The sequence below is a fragment of the Protopterus annectens genome, chromosome 14.part0 (genome assembly GCF_019279795.1).
Source record: "Protopterus annectens isolate FY-2018-M chromosome 14.part0, PAN1.0, whole genome shotgun sequence".
NCBI lineage: Eukaryota > Metazoa > Chordata > Ceratodontiformes > Protopteridae > Protopterus > Protopterus annectens.
This window is the reverse complement of record NC_056748.1, coordinates 182,660,487-182,680,714: the sequence shown is the minus strand read 5'-3', so window position 1 is coordinate 182,680,714 and position 20,228 is coordinate 182,660,487. Positions and strand designations below refer to the sequence as shown.

Genomic DNA, 20,228 nt, shown 5'->3' with positions numbered 1-20,228 from the left:
AGTCTGAAGTTCAGATACTCATCTAGATGACGTGATAGCGACTAGAAAATGGTTTTCCAAGACAAAAATTTTAGATCTGACCTGGCTGAAGGTTCAAAGGGTGTTTGGGTCAGGGACTGAAGCACAGTAGTTAAATTCCAAAGAAAAGTGGGATCCTTTATCTGAGATCTAAGTAAAAAGGCCCCTTTGTAAAAAGCTTTATATAACTTAGAAGTTAGGTTGAGTTATTTTGGCTAGGTGGAAGTTTGAAATGGCAGCCAACTTGACCTTAAAAAATTTAGGTCTTAATCTTTGAAAACTGAAGCTAGAAAATCAAATATAGCCAGTACAGGGGAAGAAAAAGGTCCAGATCCCTGTTAAGGGTCCAGACTACAAATGTCTTTCATATACTTTTGTACAACTTTCTAGTAGAAGCTTTCTGAGAAGATAAAATATGACTGACTGAAGAGAACAGCCTGGTCTGTCTAGCAATTAATGGAACTGGAGAAAACATGCAGTCAGTTTGAGGCCTGTTATGTCAGGATGTGTCAAACCTGTCAGGTGAAACAGGAGGTCTGGAGTGGAGTGGGATCCAGTATCCAGGGCAGATGTAGAAGAGGAACCAAATCTGACAAGGGAAAAAGACGGCAATGAGGATAACTGTGCTCTTCAATTGGAATGTTTCCTGTAGAAATTTGGGAATGAGAGATAACGGTGGGTAAGCACAAAAAAGACTGGAGGGCCAATCATGGACAAGAGCATCTCCCTTGGAGGGATCAGGTCAAAGAACCTGATACACTTGTTGTTGAGGGGAGAAGTGAATAGGTCATAGCATGGCTGGCCCTACTGTCTGGAAAGTTCTTTCTGCAACTGTGACATCGAGAGATCATTCATGAGGCATCAGAATTGACCTGCTTAGTTTGTCTGCAATCACACTGGCTTTTGGAGTATATACGTGGCTATTATAAAGTGATCAGAAAAGATCACCCAGTGCCATACTCTCATTGCTTCTCGACAGAGAGGATAACACTTGATTCCTCCCTGTTTGTTGATGTACCAGATCTTGGACATATCCATCTCAATAGCAATTTTTCCGGAAGGGAATACGTCTTAAAAGGCCTACTACAGTAGGAGGACTGCTCTCATTACCAGGACATTGATGTGTGTCTTGGCCTCTCCGGGGACCATGTATCTTGGACTGTCCTTGCCAAATAATGCCCTCCCACCCCAGTTGTGAGGACTCTGTGGTCAGTGTGGCCATGGGCAGGGGAAGAACAAATGGATGGCCTTTTGAGAGTTTGTTTGAATGAATCCATCAAAGAAGGTATCTTTACCATGTTTGTGTGACCTTGACTAGGGTGGTTGAAGAATGGACCACTGGACTGATAGCATCCATTGAAGAATTCACATGTGAAACTTGGTTAGAGGAATGAGAGTGATAGCATCTGTCATGGATCCCAAGGCTGGTAAAATTAGTTGTGCCAGAAGAGAAGAATGTTGTATTATTTTCCTGACCTGGGATCTGAGTGTCTGTATTCAAGCTGGAGGAAAAGAGGTTATCTGACTGACTGTATCCAGATGGGTACCTATGAACTCCAGACTCTGCTTAGGTGTGATTTGTGATTTGCTGTAATTGACTGTGATGCTTAGATGGAGGCACAGCTGGAGCAAGTAGTTCCTTGCCTGCAAGAGTTGATGCCTTGTTGGGGCAGTTAGGAGCTAGTTGTCTAGATATGGAGACACTCAGAATCCCAGCAATCTCAAGTGAGCTACTACCATTGCCAGGCATTTGAACACCCTCGGGGCTGTGGTGAGACCAAACGGCAGTGCTCTGAACTAGTAATGACTGGCTTCTGGACGGCCTGTTCATTTTGATGTGGCAGTAGACATTTTGAAGATCCTTTCAGAGTAGAGGCAGAATGGACTGAACCATGACCATCCCAAACCCTGAATATCAAGTCCCCTGTCTTTGGCATTAAAAAGAATCTTAAATAAGTCCCGGATCCTTTCAGGTGTGGGAAGACATCCTGGATGACGCTTTTTTTCTAGCAACCTTTCTGTTTCTAATGCTGCTGCTTCCCTCTGACTGGGTGAAACACAAGGGATTCTTTTTATTCTTATGGAGGGATTTGAGATAATAGTACGATATAAACTCAGCATATAATTCTCTGTATCCAGGAATATTTTGTTATGGATAGCCAAACTCTTTGGTGCAGAGAAGAATGCCTCTCCCCCTGAATGTTTCCAGAGGAGATCAGTCAGGCCCCTTTTCAGGAGTGTTGATAGGGTTTGTCTGAGGAGGACTCCCAGAGACCCTGATTCTGTGGGCCACCTCTGCCACAGGGGCGGTGTCTTCCTTTTGAGTTCCTCCCACTGCTCCTGGGAGCACTATCGCATTGTGAATCTTGAAAAGGACCCTGGGATTTATGGAACCACATCTTTCTACCTCCTCATTGATACCGGGAAAAAGGTCTTTGAGGGGTGGAAACATGTATCCCTACAGTAGACAAAGTATTTCCTTCTTGCTCATATGTGAAGAGCATGTCCTTCACTTTAGGGCCAAATAAGGAAGATCCATCAAAGGGAGTATTGATGAATCAAGACTTAAAGGGCTCTACAAAGACATAAAGTCACATCCAGGCATGTCTTCTAATGTCTATGCCTGAACCCGCTGCCCATGAGGCAACCTTCCACTGCAAGGGAGATCAGCCTCATGGATGTATTAGATATCGATTGAAGGGTGGCCAGCTGCAAGGAGATTCTATTTTGGTCCTCAGCAGACCTGGACCCAGAAATATTTAGAGAGTTCTTTAGTAAAATCTCTTTGTAATCTTGTAAAATGTGCCAGGTAATTTAATGACTGCAGACCAAAGCTCCCTGAAGTGTACAAGTACTTACCGAATCTGTCCAAGGCCCTGGATTCCCTGACAGGGGGATGGATGGAAGACCTCTGTTCCACAACCTCTTTTTTGGTGACTGTGCCACAACCATGGCGTCAACTGGGACCAACTTACTACTGTGTACTGTCCTTGGGAGGGGTTAAAATTTTGTCTGGATGCTTATGAATGGGTTCCTCAGTATCGTGTTCTTTCCATGCTCAGCGAGAAGTGAGATCTATAAGTTCATCAGCCAGGGGAGTTACCCAAGACATAGCCAGGCCAGACCTGAAAATCTCCTGGAACACAGACTCATTCTGGGAGGGATATTGGAAGACCAACCCCCTGTTTTAAGAGCTCCAGAATGTCTCCAAATGAGACGTCTTCAGGTGATGATCTCCTTCATTGAACTCAGTGTCCTCCATGACAGATTCCTGAGGGGAATCTAAGTGCCTCCTTTTACACATTCTCTTCCAAGGGACTTCATCAGCTGGGTGTTCTGGAGAGGGAGAAGAACAGATAGGGGAGTCCTGAGGTACTGACAAGAGACTTGATCAGGCTGGCCATCCCAACAGAATGGAACAGCAAGGCTCACAGCAAAGAACCGAAGGAAGCAAAGTTGTCTGATCTGAGGGGAACAGGGATGTCCTTTCTCTAGGTTAAGAGAAGGCCCTCTCTACAATCTCAAATGCAGAGCACCTAGGGAAATCAAAACTGATGGCAAAGGAGATGACAGTTCCCAAACCATCAGCTCCTGCAAACCCATAAGCACTCCACCTGAGGAAGTCAGACCCAAGCTGTCCAGTCCCGAATCCCAGAGGGGAAAAGACAGCTCCAATAGCTTCAGCATCGACTCTAGTGCCCTAGATCTGACGCCGATGCTTTAGCTCTGACAATCTACCAGCTCTGAACGGCTCAGAGTCAGACGACTCAGGAAAGTAACTGCAGTCAAAGATCAGACTGCCTTTGGATTTAATGAGGACACCACCAAGAGTCTCAGATTCAAGGGCTTCAAAACAGTTGGTCAGAGAAGGAGCCAAAGGGGAAGTAGGTATAGGTCGGCTCACAGAACCAATGGGAGATGGAGATCATCTGGATCTAAGCTCTGAGGAGTTTTCACATCATCCTATCCACTTCACCCTTGGACAAACTCCTGGAAAACCCGAGAAAACTGGTGGAGGATGGAGGTCTTGAGTGTCTACGGGGAGGGGGGGGGATTGCTCCAAGAAGGGTGAAGGGAGCCTAGATGATCCAGAACAGAAGGCTGTGATTGGATCCGCTATGATTTTGAAGTATAGGGATCCGAGGTGGTCAGATCCAATTTTCTACATATTTTAGCAGGAGGCTCCGATGAAGGAGCTGAAAAAGGTATAAGATCCAGCAACCTCCTATGGGACTCCTTATCTTTGGGAGCAGAGTTGGGCTTTCCTTTTTCAGTTTTCTTTGAGGGGGGTTTGAGCCCCAGCTGAACAGGAGGAGAAGTGGAAGACAGAAGAATCTCGAAGACTAGCTTATTCCTCCAGCCCATGAAATCCCTAAAGTTGAAGCCAGAGCAAATGGAGCAGTCCACATCTAAATGTGCGGCTCCTAAACAATAAACGTATTCACTGTGGGCATCAAAGTTAGGCATTTTATACCCACAGGTGACATATTTTTTAAAGCAGGCAGGTTTGTCTGCTATACTGGCCTAATTAAGCTACGGAAAGAAATGAAACTACATAAACTACTTTCCTTTTTTTTTTTTTTTTTTTTATTATAAGGGACAAAAAAAATTTACTGCCGACAACTGCAAACAAAAAATGCTCTAAGGAAAAGATCAGGAGGAAAAAAAAAAGGATTTTAAAAAGCAAGGTACCAGCAATGGTACTAAGGAGAATTACTAAAAAAAATAGTAAAATCCCTCAGAAAAACTAGGAGGTAATCAAGGGAGGTAGGTGAGTGAAAGTAATCAAAGAAAGATCAGAAACTTTAGTGAAACTCGCCATTTCCCTGGGAAAACACCCAAAAACTCGAGAGCGAGAGAATCTGTGCCCATAGCTAAATGGCAGCAAACATGATCTAAGATGTGTTAGGGTGGCGAGGCATTATGGGTAAAGAGAGGAGATCGAGAGTTTGGATCTGAAGATCTGGTAGAAGTGGCCGAGTCGGATCAGTTTCCCATCAGTTGAGGAATGAATGAAAATGACGTCAGATATGTTTTTAGTCCCTTTAATTTTATACACAGGTCAGGCATATTTTTATCATTCAGTGAAGAAGTTGTGGACAATAATTAATAAGGAGTTAAAGAATTTTTATCCTGGTGGGGAAAAGAGCAAGTTTCAAGTGGGATAAGTTGATCCTTCCAACAGACCAAGGAGGTTTAGAATTGCCAAATTTTAAAGGAAATTTTATAGCTACACAGATAATGCTCTTATAGGTGTATTCATAGGTGTTTTCTAGGCTAATGGCCCTGGAGCCTTTACAAGCCTAACCCATAGGATTACCATGGCATCGTGCCACCCAACCTTAGTTCCCAGTGCCTCTGTTGAGTAGAGCCACAGGAGTGATCCCCAGGGTAAATTTTCTATTTCCCATCCACTCATCAAGATTTCTCTTGAAGAGGGCCAGTGAGATGCTCTGTATATAAAGGCAATATCTGCCCCTGATTTTAGTCCTATGGCCCCCATTATTTTTTTTTTTCCTTGATTCTTGAGTTAAGATGTTGAGAGGTATTTTTTGAGGGGTACATAACACAAGTAAAAAGCTCCTATTCAAAGTAGAAAAGGATGATGATGAAGTAGGGCAGAAATTCAAGAAATAAGGAAAGAGTAGAAATTTAACTGCAGATCCTTAAGAGGAACAACAGTCATACAGAATATTATATTTATAAAGTAGCAGAAAGTATACTAAGAATTAAGTCAACACAAGAATGGAGAAAGGAGATTCTCCCGATAGAGATGAATGCAAATAGGGATACAGAGAACAGGAAAGATGGGGCTTAAATTTACTGGAGGAAGCAAGCAAATGAATCATGGTATTGGGAACAAATAATTAGAGAGTGAAAGGTAAAAGAATGGGAAGAAGCCAAAAGATATTTGGAATGCAAGCTAGAGATTACATTCCCTATCGGGGACTGATATAGGCAAAAAGAAAGGGGTACGGGAATCCTAAGGGAAAAACCTGCACTGGTTGAGTTTTAGTTGAATTTAGAACATAAGCTAGTGTTAAAAAAGGGATAATCAGTAAGGCATATAAAATATTGCTCACTAATGACAGGAATCAATCAGACGATGTCAGAAAAGAGTGGGAATAGATATTAGATAAGCAATTCACACTTTTATACCCCAAGCAGACTCCAAAGAATTTTTCCTCAGGTAGATTGCAAATGGAGGTGTAATAGTGAAGAAAGAGGTACCTGGGAGCATGTGTTTTTAGACTGTATCAATTGGCAGACTTGAAAAAAGTCCCTAAAGCATACTCTTGTCAGGAGTATTGGGTGAGCAAAGGAATGCAACTAAATAAATTATTTATTTTATTTTTTGATCTGGGATACAGGATCTGAATTGCCCACACATAGTAAGGACTTGCTAAATTTAATTCTGTGGCTACCAAAAAAGCAATGGAAAATGGAAATCAAAGTCTAAACCTACCATTCTTGAATTAGTGAAAATTGTAACAAAGATAAAAGAACATGATAAAAGAACAAAGGGTAGGAGTACATAGAAAAAATGGAAACCGTCGGAACAATATATGCAGAAAATGTTTTGGAGGAGGAATGAGGTTTAAGAGAAGGCAGGTACTGAACAATTTATGTAATGCTGTATTGACTATATTGTATACAAGATTACAGACTTGATGTTTATAAATGTGAACTTGCTGATATGGGTTGATTACTTTTACATAAATGTAAATTTGCCTATGTCACAAGTGATAATTCAATAAGGTTAAAGTTTTAAGTGTTAAAGATGGCAATTGGCCTGTCATTGCTGAATACAAAAGAAATACCACATATGTGAATTGGTGTAAAGATGGCTTCTTTCTATAAAGCTGGTACTCTGTTTTTCCTTATACTTCTGTATACCAGACAACAGAGAGGTATGGCTGTGGATTATGCTGTTAAGAACAAATTTTGCTGGGATTCCATCTGTACAACCACTGAAATTTAATAATGCATACTAAAGACTATAAACATTAGAAATAAAATGTGAAAGTCCAGTAGGTTGCAAACATTCTACAATGATCTGGCTTAGCATGCTATAAAATCCTGAGAGTAAAGGTCTGTTGGGGTTTCAGTTGCATGCTACACAGATTTTATTTTTTTTCTTTTTCACAGTAGGAAACATATTAAAACAAGGAAGACTGTCAGTTTTACCTACTGCCAAGTGGCAGTTTTTGCAGATGTATGGCAGAAGGGTATCAGAGGCAACCCGCATATGAATGAATTAGTGGAAACATATTTAACCATTAACAGCAAGCAGTAAACTAGCAGTGAAAACAGTTGACATTTTCAACAAGAAAAGAGCATATGGCCAAGTGGTTACAGTTATGCAAGACATTGTGCTGTCTCAAAATAATGCACACATGGCAGGTTTCTAATGGAATGGAAGACCAAAACAATGTGTTGATTATGTGAAACAGCTTGTCTTGATTTCAGTATGTGATTAAGTAAAAAATACAAATTCCAACTGAAAATATTTAATTTCTGATTTTATTCATTCACATAAATTATGAGAAACAAAAGGGTTAAGGAAATTTTGAGATGTGGCTATATGAATTATCTATATTACACAATATAAAAGTGCAAGTAAGAAATAAATTATGAAACTTCTACAGAACTGAAAATTAATGACTACAGAGAAACAAAAATCTCAAACCATGCACATCTGTGGCATAGCATTACCATGTACATTATCTCAAAGCTCCAAATTATGAAATGTGAATTAGCACATTAATACATATCAAGGTAAGCCTCACTGCTTTAGTAAACAAAACAGTGACTCTCAATGACAGATAAAGCTTGATCAATGCTGCCAATATGGCCCTTGCAAAAAGTAAGGACTGCGGCAGCAAGATATTTCTTAGTATTTCTCAGTCATTAATTACATTCATAAAACCATTTGTAGAACTTACTCATTGATGATTTCCTTAGACACGATGATGACATTCCAAAGAGCTCCCCATCATCTACCCCAAATTCTGATGCGTCTTCAAAGTCATCGCCTTCACTGTCACTAACCATGTGGACATCTGTGCACTGCAAAAAAAATGGGCATTGGTCAGTAAATTGTGGCTTATGTTTTTTCTACGTTTCCTTTTCACAATAACTAGAAATAATCTCATACAGGAAGTAATACTTGTATATTTGAATGCAGCACTAAATTAAGGAGACAGAAATACTGAGGAAGTTCATCTTTCAATGTATCTTGGATAGGACAAGCAGTGTTAAACTAATACAGTTGCTAATACACATCTCTCAAAAAACTAGCTCTTTCTATTAACCATGCAAGTGACCCCCCCCCCACACACTAACAAATATGCAGAGAGAGAGATGATTCAGCAGTTGAGATCTATTGTCACACAGTTTCAAAATCCAGGATTCAGTATTGATTATCTTCACCCTGGGGCACTAACTGTGTGAAGTCTGCTTGTTCCCTCCCATATATGCATGGATTATCTCCAGACACTCCAGTTTCCTTCCATCTTCCAAAAAACATGTTGGTTTAATGCTAAGTCTAAATGTCCATATGCATTTCATTTACCTTTGCCCATGAGAGCCAGGTCTTTGCTATACACTGACAAAGATGAAGCAGTTCATTCACCAGGTTAACAAATCAACAAATTAAAATTGAGAAAGATGCGTGACTCATGTACTGCCACATCCTGCATCTTACAAATAGAAATTTAAGCATATCTTACTAAGAAATCAAAAATTAGATGTAAGCATATGATCCAAAAATTAGAAAAAGATACACATGAGCCAAATGTTAGAAAAAGATGCATGGATAGCTATCTTTGCTTTTAACCGTTAAGAGTCAGGTTACTAATGGCATTTGGGAAAACTCTTATCAGACATTTGAGTCAATGAAGTCATGTCTGCATGAAATTATCTAATAAATAATGGCTAAAGAATTAAGAATAATCCAAACTATTACAATAATTTGCCATGCCACTTCTATGAAGGCAGCCAGTCTAGAGACAATGAAGGCAGACCTGAAAGATGCGACACCAAAGGCAAAATTACTCATTATCTTACTATGCTGCTTCTCTCTATAACATTCCCACTTAAAGCTCTTGCATGTTCTCTCATCAGTACTTTCACTACATCTGATGTCCCAGCTTGTAGTCTAGGGCTGCTCATCAACATGCAACAATCACAGAAGCAAACAAAATTTCATTTTGTATGTCCCAGGGGATCCACATCAGTTGACTGAATTTTCAGCAACTCGAAATTCGTATCGGCAAGACAATATGATCAAATTTCTGAAAACCTGAAGCTTCTGAATGGAGATCGCAGTACAGACAGGATCGGGAAATTTACCGTTTTCCTCAATGTGCTGCGATCTTAGAGTTAATTATCAGGGGGTGTTGGGGTGCCCCCCTGCAAAAATGTAAAAAAAAGATTTTTGTGGGGTTTTTTTAATGTTCAAGTTTTCAGAAATTTGATCATATCGTCCTGAATTTTGAGTTTCTGAAAATGCAATCAACTGACACAGATCCGTCCCAGAACAGGCTATGTAATGATACTGTTACATTTGTCTCAAATATTCACGTCAGGCATCTATCAAAATCCAGCTCAACATCAGGCAGCGTACCTGTCCCAGACAAGGAGGGCTAAGTAACTGCATCTTCTCTTCACATTTTGTTCTTAACTGTGGCAGTCTGTGCTACAGATAGATTACTTGCCTCTACACTTGTAGATCATCCAAAACGCTGAGTTCTTATACCAACTCTGACAGCTGTGGTGCAACAAGAAGGCACAATGACAAAATATTTCTGCTGAACAATTCACTACTCTATGGGAGCAAATTTTTTTTTAAGAGTCTTGCTCTTACTACAAGACAGACAGAAAGTACAAAAGGTCTTTATCAGCGAATGACTGCACACTGGCCAGAGATTAATAAAATGATAGGAAGTGGTAGTTACCTACTCAATGCATATTAAAGCAAGTTTGATGATACCCAAAGAACAGTATTCATTACTCCTGATGAAAAAGAACAGGTGAGAAATTAATCTGCTCAGCTGCTGTTCCACGGATCCTGTCCTCCTCCTCCTGACTGTAAATGAAAGAGACCAGGGTAGTAGCATTAGACTGGTACTACCACCCCTCCCAGCTGAGGCCAAAGCCAGTGGTCAGGAAGAGAGACATGGAGCAGATCTAGCAGCTGGACCTGATCACCAGCATGCTGATGTTCGATCTGGAAGGCTGGGCAGGAAATGAGTTGTCCTCTGCGAGAACATATGGGCCCTGTGGCAGTCTTTGCCTCCTTGGTCTATTCCCACATCCAGAGCAGTGGTCTATCAGAGTCCCAACCACCACCAAGGCTTGAACAGAGAGATCTGCCATCATAGGTTCATAGGTTTATACTAGGCTATCTGCCCTAAGGCATTTATAAGCCTAGCCCAAATTTTTGTGGCTTACGCCACCCCTTATATGAAAAAATACTGTGCCCATTAGTTTGTTGTGCCTCTGTCCAGCAGTGACACAGAGATGATTCCCGGGGTAAACCTACGATCTCCCATCCACAGGTCTAGATTTCTCTTGAACAGAGTCAGCGAGGTGCTCTGCCTCACATGGACCGGGATTCTATTCCACAGCATAGGGAGTCTCTGAGTGATAAATCTATCCCTCCAGCACGCCCTATTTATATTCGTGCTAAGGTTTAAGTCGCTTGCTCTAGTGGTTTTGGTGGATTTGGATTTTTGAGGTGGAGCATGTCCATTAATTCCGGGTTGGACATGGCCTTGTATGTCAGGCACATGTCACCTCTGAGCAGACGGTATGCGACTGAATAGAGCTGGAGTTTCTTCAATCTGGCAGCATATGACAGATTTTGGAGTCCCTTTATCCTTTTGGTGAGGAACTTTTGGGGTCTCTCCAATTGCTGCAGATGTCGGGTGAGATACATCCCGAATGGGGCATTGTACTCGATCATTGGTCTGATAAGTGAAGAGTACAGGGGAACAATGACCTCACTAGATCTGGATGTGAATCCCTTCATGATCAGGTGGGCAATGTAGAAGGCCTTTCTAACCACTTTAGCAACGTGAGTATCAAAAGAAAGGCCACTGTCAACCTGGGTCCCCAGGTCCCTGATAACCTCTTCTGTGCTTAGTGGATTGCCACCTATATGGTAGCTTGGGGTTACCTTGTTTTTCCCCGAAGGGTATGACTATACATTTTTTGGCGTTTAACTTCAGGCCATGGCTCTGGCACCAGCTATCTGTTTCCATGAGTCCCTTCTGAAGGATATCCGTGTCCGATGCACTTTCCACTATGGCGCCCAGTTTGCAGTCGTCTGCAAACTTTGTCAGCCAAAGTCCTCCCATGTTGGCCTGTACTTCTGAGAAGTAGATGCCAAACAATAGGGGCCAAGGACCGAGCCCTGTGGGACACCACTTGTGACCGGCTTGGAGTCTGACATAGCTCCAGCAACTCTAACCCTGTGGGTTCTGTCCTTAAGCCAGTTTGCAACCCATCTTGTGACATATGGGTTTACATTTAAGCTGGTAAGTTTTTCTACAATACCCGAGTGGGGTACTGTGTCGAAAGCCTTTGCAAGGTCAAGGTAGGCTGTATGGACTGCCTTTCCCTCATCAATGGCCTTGGTGACTGTTTCGAAGTCGACCAAGTTCAAAAGGCATGATCTTCCCTTGACAAAGCCAAACTGGGTCGGGTCCAATGTCTGCAAGTCCCCTATATCTTTGTTTATGAGCTCCATTATGATCCTCTCCATAGCTTTGCAGACTAGACTTGTTAAGCTTATGGGGCGGTAATTACCAGGGTCTGTAGAGGCGCCTTTGTGGAGTGGGACCACAGTTGCCGCACGCCACTCCTTGGGCACGTATCCTGTGGTAAGGCTGAGATTAAACAGCTGCCTTATGTGCGGGTTTAATTCCTCATTTAGCTCGTGTAGCACACAGCCGGGGACACCATCCGGTCCCATTGATGCTGTGTTTTTAGCTTTAGAGACAGCAGCTTTCACCTGCGCATTTGAGATGTCCGGGAGGCTACACTCGGCTGGGATAGTTATCTCTCCTTTAGGGGGGGAGAGGCGGGTCAAGTTTGCACTGAACCTGTCTGCCAGTATGTTGGCAATGTCTGTGGGTTCAGTGATTTTTGTATCATTTTGGACTAATTCTGAGCATATCTGGGAGTTTCCACCCAGGTCCCTAACATAGCTGAAAAAGGCCTTATGATTGTCCTTTGAATCCATGGCAATTTTTCTCTCAAAATTGGCCTTAGTTGATTTTATGAGTGCTCGTATTTTTTTACTAATAATGATCAGGGGTGACTTCCCTTTTATGGATTTTGTTCTATCATGTAATAGCTTTCTCCTCTTATTGTAAAGTTTGTTAATGGCTGGGGTCCACCAGACTGGATGTTTGCCCTTTGTGGAAAGAGTCTTGGTTTTATTTGGGATTGCCTGATCCATGCAGTCCTGGAGGTGTTCATAGAAGGCATTTGTAAGGGCTTCCGAGCTTGGGTTGTGGTTTCCACTGGCTCAGGGGCCTTGAAGGATACCACACCAGTCTTGAGTAGTGTGAAGTTTGCTTTAGAGAAGTTCTTCACTATGGTCTTTTTGTTTGGGGTGGGGCGGATGTGGATTTCCAGTGAGATTAGTTTATGATCAGATCTCACCAATGAGGGATATACTTCCGTGTGGAGCATTTTGTCCCCATGTTTGTGACAATGAGATCTAGTATATTTTCTCCTCTCGTGGGAACAGTGACTAGCTGTTCCATGGCATTTGAATTTATGAACTCCAGGAACCGTTGGGCTAGAAAGTTAGGGCTTGAGTAATGTTCCCAGTCTATATTCGGGTAGTTGAAGTCACCCAATATGATGGTGTTTGGAGATACATTTATACCCTCCAGTGTCTTCAGGAAGGCTGTGTGGGGTTCCTGAGTTTGAGAGGGTGGCCTGTAGCATGCTACAATTTGTAGAGCAGTTTTACCTATGGTTAGTTGTACCTGGATGGTTTCCGAAGCTTCGTGCGTTGCCACCAACCTGGAGGTGTGGGTATCCTTTATGAATATGGATACACCCCCTCCTTTTGTGGTGTGATCCGGGTTTTGGGGCCGGAACGCATGATATGAGGTAAAACCTAATAGTGCCGGGGTGCTCTCAGGAGCCTTGAACCAGGTTTCAGTTACAGCACAGACATCGATGTTCTCCATACTGAGAAGGGCCTCGAGTGCGTGCATTTTGAGATTTAGACTTCTGGCATTGGCATGCAACCCCCACCGCCACCACCAGCAGCACCACAGGATGGATATGTTTATCTTCCCTGCCAGATTTGTCAAATACCTGATCTACCTGGACTGGACATCAAAACAGACCTTCAAGGGAGTGGTCACTGTAGAAAATCATGACATGTGGGTTTACTTATCACTGAATCTGCATTGGTTTGGACATTTTCCCCACAGCTGGTCTGTTCCCCTGTGAAGACCCATACTTGTGTTGCAATGACACAGGCAGGAGCTGGACTGCTGTGATACAAAGCTCTCATATAAATAGTACTACTGTGCATCTACAACAGTTCTCTGCTATGTATCTTATCAATAATATAATAGTATGATTACAAACAAAAACAGTAAAAGTTCTATAACAAACAAAAGAAACTAAAAGACTATTCAGAAATGAAAAAAGTGGATGGAGAGTACCTTTATTGCTACACTGTTACAGTCACCTCTCCCTCAAAGACCTATTGTTTCAGCGACTTCTTTCAAGATGGAAGCAGCATACCATTGCCTGTAAATCTCTGCCACTCCAACCAGCCCAATTTGAGGTTAACTATTAGAAGAAAAGCTATACCAACTTCCTCTAATTAACCACCTTTCTGTGTCAGCAATTCTGTATATGACTCTTAAGAAAGGGATTAGTGGTTTAGTGTTCATCCCAGGGGATTTTGAAGACTGCTGCTGTAACACCCCCATAAGCGGGGCCAAGGAATGCAACATATCTCAGTCATCTATAGATAATATTTTTTCCCTTGATTGATGGAACATTCGAAGCAATAAAGGCGAACTCAAGAAGCTTAATGGGACTTTTTCCCGTCACATAGAGAGAATTGAAGCAAAGCTGTATGAGAAGGAAGGAGCTCTACTGCAATTTTCAGGTCACTTTGACATGATGGATTCTTCCTTTGATGGGATTGCTGAGCTGCTGAGAGAAGGGGAGATGAAGTTGGATATGTCAGAGAACAGGCGGCCAGATTTTGAAAATTATTTATGCCAGAAAAAATGAAGATTTACTGTTACCTTCGAGAGTCTGGAAGGATACAACTGTATCATATTTATGCAAGATAAGCTGGGGGAAAGGACAGACATGAAGAAGGAAGAATTACTTTTGGAATAGGCCCACAGAGCTTTTCTTACCCAAGCATTATGCGCACATTGTCTGGTTCCTATTCCAGTTTACTTGCAACCTTTGCTCTACAGAAGAGGGTATTGTCACTTTTAAGGTTTCCTAGCAAAATTACTAAGGATAACGAAGCTTTTTTTTTTTTTTGCGAACAGGTATTCCCTAAGTATACCAGTAAAAGGCATGTGTCTTTTAGACCTGTAATGGGGCTTTGCAGACATGGATGGAGACTCAGACTACTTTATCCTGTATCTCTGAAACACAGAATGGCCCTATTTCTCTGCATTTTCCAGAACAGGCAGCAGCAAAGTTGACTCAGGTGAGTACTGCCCTTTCCATTAATTTGAGTTCAAATGGGGCCATCACATCTCAGAACAAGACTTGCAATGGCAAAGTAGCATACAGAACTTTTTCCCTTGTTTAAACCTACCTGCACCTTCAGGGAAGTAACCAGTATAGCACAAACAGTTTGTATTATTTTCACTGTTCTAGTTCATTGAGAATGGGAGAAGACGACTGAAACAATATGGGACATTTGCCACAGAACTGCATACTATAATTGTAAGCAGCAGCATTCCCTTTTTTGTGGGCCTTTAAGTGTTGAAAACTTTAACTGTTACCTCTGTGACAATTATAAACTCTAATCTAAGGTCAGAATTAAAGCTGTATTTTGGAATTTAGACTTAAGCTCAAATGAATGTCACCGAGGATGAAATTAATTCTGGGACCCTTTAAAGGATAATAGCTTATAAATGAACCCATAATGCTCAGAGTTGTGTGGCATTCAGAGAAGCTTTCGGTGTATTTTTAAGTGTGTTGGTATATCAACAGTTGGATTAGACATGGCCTTGGTAACTCTCTGTTTTTTTTTTTTTTGGAAGAATGATGTTGCTCCAGATTGGGACGCAATGATATTTTGCATTTGATCAGGGTGTTCAGAATGAATGCCTTTTACTTTTGAGCTAAGGATGCCTATATGGGGACAGCATATGAGGGATATTATTTCCTTAACTCCACTCTTACCTTGGTAGTGGGGATTTGTCCTAGTCTACGAGTAGAGTGCATTCCTCCTCAAGTAATTCATGCAAACTATACAGTTATACACTATTAAATGGTTATTTGTTTGCATTATTTTATTTTTTTAAAAGTCATCTGTTACAATTAATACTTTTACATTGCTTGGAATGTGACGTTATGTTGGATGGTGAAAAAACTCTAATGTTTGGTCTCTCCCTCTATACACATACATAAATATGCTAAACAGTCATAAGTTTCCTTTGATTATTGCTATGGTTGAGGCAGGTGTTGTGTCACTGTTTAATTGGTCACTTAACTACTGGATTGCTTTGACTGCTTCGGGTTAATTTGTAATCTGAGTAAGTATGTGGAATGTGAATGGATTCACTCATCTAATCAAAATAAAAAAAAGAAAAGAAAAAAGAAACCTGGAAGATGAAGAATATAGAAAATTATCTAAGGGTCCATATAAGGTATCCCTGAGGACACACGGAAACGTTTGCCATTCTTAGTAAAAAGCCCAGTTACAGTAGCAGGGATCTAAGTGTCTCCAAGCACATTGCAACAGAACTCATTCTGTGTTTTTTTGGAAGAATTACCTTAATCTGGCTTGGAGCGGAATGATGTTTTGCATTTGATCTGGATGTTCAGAATGAATGATTTTTACATCTGAATTGAGGAGGCCTATATGGGACAGCATATGAAAAATATTATTTCCTTAACTCCACTCTTACCTTTGCAGTAGGGATATGTCCTAGTCTCAGAGTGGAGTGTATTCCTCTTCCTCAGAAGTAATTCATGCAAATTATACACAGTTATACACTATAAAATGGTTATTTGTTTACATTATTTTATTTTTGTAAAGGCAGTATGTTGCAATTAATAGTTTTACATTGCTTGGAATGTGACGTTATGTTGGATGGTGAAAAAAACTCATGTTTGTTTTTTCTCTCTCTCTCTCTCTATATATATATATATATATATATATATATATATATATATATATATATATATATATATATATATATATATGTATATACATATATATACATGTATACATATATAAATATGTTAGTCATACGTTTCCTTTGATTATTGCTATGTTTGAGGCTGTTGTCCCACTGTTTAACTGGTCTCTTAACAACTGGATTATTTTGACTGCTTAGGGTTAATTTGTAGTTTAAGTATGTATGTATGTGAAATGTGAATGAATTCACCCATCTAGTCAAAAAAAAAAGAAAATCTTGCAATACTCTAAGTGCTTAAATGCTGATAGTCTGTTGATGCAGGAGGTCTACCTGGATGATGAAGAACAAAGAAAATTACATATGGGTTCATATAAAACTTCCCCAAAGCCAACTTCATGCTACTCAAGTCAGAAGTGACAAACTTCATGACACCCATGCAGACGGGAACTGAAAGTTCAACTGCTGAATCCTACACTAAGGCACTGTACGAGCACATCCACTCATGCACGAATCGTGCCATCCCAAATAGAACCAAAATGCTCTCATCCAAAAAAAGGAAGCCAATCTGGTGGTCCCCTGCCATAAACAAACTTTACAACACAAGGAAGAAACTTTTGCAGAAAAGAGGAAAATCCCAGGATGCAAAAAACTCCCTTACTAGCCTCAGTAAGAAACTGAGATGCCTCATAAAATCCTTCAAAGCTAGTTACGAAAATAAAATTGCCAAAGATTCCAAAGACAACCACAAAGCATTCTATAACTATGTCAAGAATCTAAATGGCAATGCTCAGATCTGCTCTGAGCTAAAACAGAATGGCATTAAATATACTGATCCGAAGGATATTGCCAATATCCTGGCAGATCGATTCAGTGCCAACTTCACCCCCCCTATAAATGGCCCATCTCAATACCGGAAGATTGCCAAATTCCAGTAATAACGGCCACACAGGTACAAAATGCACTCTCTAAAGCCAAGAATACAGCATCCATGGGACCAGATGACATCCCGGGCTGTGTACTACATGAACTACAATATGAACTGGCACCTCACCTAAGTGTCATGTTTAATCATAGCCTCACCTCAGGTTTTGTGCCCACTGAGTGGCGCAGAGCTACAGTTATCCCAATCCACAAGGGGGGATCCACCTTGGATCCAGGAAACTACCGTCCCATCAGTCTGACAAGCCTTATCTGCAAGGCCATGGAGCGTATTATCATGGAACTTATAAACAAAGACATTGGCAACCTTCAAACACTGGACCCCACCCAGTTTGGGTTTGTGAAGGGTCGATCTTGTCTCCTGAACCTGATTGACTTCTTTGAATCAGTCTCCAGAGCCATGGACAAGGGTAAGGTGGTCCACACAGCCTATCTAGACCTTGCCAAGGCCTTTGACACCATCCCCACTCTGGAATCATAGATAAACTTACTAAGTTGGGCATTAATCCCTATGTCACCCAATGGGTTGCTAAATGGCTTACTGATAGAACCCACACTGTAAAAGTAGCCGACTCCAAATCCAGCTCCAGACAAGTGACAAGTGGAGTACCTCAGGGTTCAGTCCTGGGGCCTCTCTTGTTTGGCATCTACTTCTCTGAAGTACAGGTCAACACTAAGGGACTCTGGCTAACAAAGTTTGCAGATGACTGCAAACTGGGAGCCATTATTGAATCCCCAAATGATGTGGATACTCTACAAAAGGGCCTTACAGAAACAGATGCTTGGTGCCAGAGCCATGGGCTCAAGCTCAATGCCAAGAAATGTATTGTTATCCCTTTGGGAAAAAACATGTATCCATGAATTACCATATAGGTGGCAGTACACTAAACACAGAAAGTGTGATAACAGACTTAGGGACACAGGTGGACAGTGGTCTCACCTTCGATAACCACATCGCCACAACAGTCAGGAAATCCTTCTATGTAGCACACCTCATCATGAAGGGCTTTTCATCCAGAAAAAAGGAGGTCATTGTCCCACTGTACTCATCCCTCATTAGACCCATTATAGAATACAACGCCCCATTTGGTATGTACCTCTCAAGACATCTGCAACAACTGGAAAGGCCTCAGAAATACCTCACTAAAAGAATCACAGGCCTAAAGCAGATGCCCTACGCTGACTGCCTTAAAAAACTCCAGCTATACTGTCGCATATCGTCTACTCAGAGGCGATCTCTGCTTAACATACAAGGCCATGTCAAACCCAGAGCTGTTGGACATGCTACACTTAAAGAAATCCCAATCCCTCAGAGCTACACGCTCCAGGGATCTAAACTTTGTCATCACAATAAACAAAACATGCTGGAGGGATAGGTTCCTGACCCAGAGACTCCCCAGACTCTGGAATAGATTGCCCATACATGTCAAGCAGAGTGCCTCTTTGGACCTCTTCAAGAGGAACCTTGACGATTGGATGGGAGAAAGGAAATTCACCCCAGGGATCACGTCAGTCGCCCTGCTAGACAGGGGTCCAGGAAAGTAAATAATGTGGGAAGAAATAGCCAGGGCATTGTTATGGCTAGGCTTGTATAGGCCCTAGGGCTGATAGCCTAGTGCCAACCTATGAACCTATAAGGTATCCCTGAGGACACAGAGAAAAGTTTGGTATCCTTAGTAAAAAGCCCAGTTACAATAGCAAGGATCTTGTATAGGCCCTAGGGCTGATAGCCTAGTACCAACCTATGAACCTATAAGGTATCCCTGAGGACACAGAGAAAAGTTTGGTATTCTTAGTAAAAAGCCCAGTTACAATAGCAGGGATCTAAGTCCCTCCAAGGCACACTGCAACAGATGTTTGGGGAAATCCTTAAGGAATAGGTTTTAATACAAGGTGGAATGAATATCTGGGCAGAAGACTGGAATACAGTTTTAGACTGGGGAGGTTAACTCAGGTCCTATAGCACTGCATATTACTATACTTGTTAAATTTTTGAAAATATTTATTTCTTTGTCTGGGTAGGCAGACACCCATCAATGCCCAAGTTCTCAGGGGAAATCAAATACCTGTTTTTCATTCAGGTTTAAAACCTTCTCCAAATTAGACAACATATTTATCTTCTAAGAGAATGCTTCTTTCTCCCACATGCTGGAGACTATACCTATATCTATCTCAGTCTGTTATACTTCCTTAGAACTGAGTCACATCTGTTGGCTAAATTAAGTCAGGTCAATCTACTTTTATGTTAACTTGCTGACTTCAAGCACAGCATCAATTATATCTTAAGGACCAACATGGGAAAAACTGTCATTCAGCTTTGTTGTAAACAACAAACTAGAAGGAGCTAAATGTAAAATTAGCAGGTAGACTGGTAGCCAAGGAATGGAAGTGAAAGGCTGTTATAAAATGAGGTTGGAAAGACTGCATCATGATTCGTACATGGCACTACTTAGTCACAACAGGACTAAAAAGGAACTTGATAAATATTTCTGATATAAGCTCTTGCTTGCAGAGCAAAGACTTCAGATTCAGTTCTTTTGATCTTACTCCTGCTAATTAGACATTTTAGCACTTAAACTTAAGCAACAAGAGATAGATCACTTTATATATAAAATATAAAGTCCACTACATTACAGAATGGACATTGCCTCAGATGACATACTTGATAGAGATATTACACATATAAAGACATTATAATTTTAATACACTTTTCAGAGATATTACACATATAAAGAAGAAAACAGCAGAAGGATATCAAAACATATATAGTTATAGAATACCTTGGGAAGACAGAACTTCCAAAATGTACTCAAGGTCAAACAAGGGAGTTAAAAGCATCTTTCACAGTACAGGAAGTTGGCCAGTTTATTAAGAATATGGCTCAAG

The 20,228-nt window shown here is 41.2% G+C and overlaps 1 protein-coding gene across 3 annotated transcripts in view; it reads right to left on the bottom strand.

The window, feature by feature from the left end:
• Positions 1 to 20,228, bottom strand: part of FAF1 (Fas associated factor 1) — a 5,915,525-nt gene that overhangs the window by 3,059,149 nt on the left and 2,836,148 nt on the right. For all 3 annotated transcript variants that reach the window (XM_044055943.1, XM_044055942.1, XM_044055945.1), the window contains exon 10: positions 7,965 to 8,088. In XM_044055943.1, the coding sequence (XP_043911878.1) occupies positions 7,965 to 8,088 (124 nt within the window). The remainder of the gene's footprint in view (positions 1 to 7,964; positions 8,089 to 20,228) is intronic.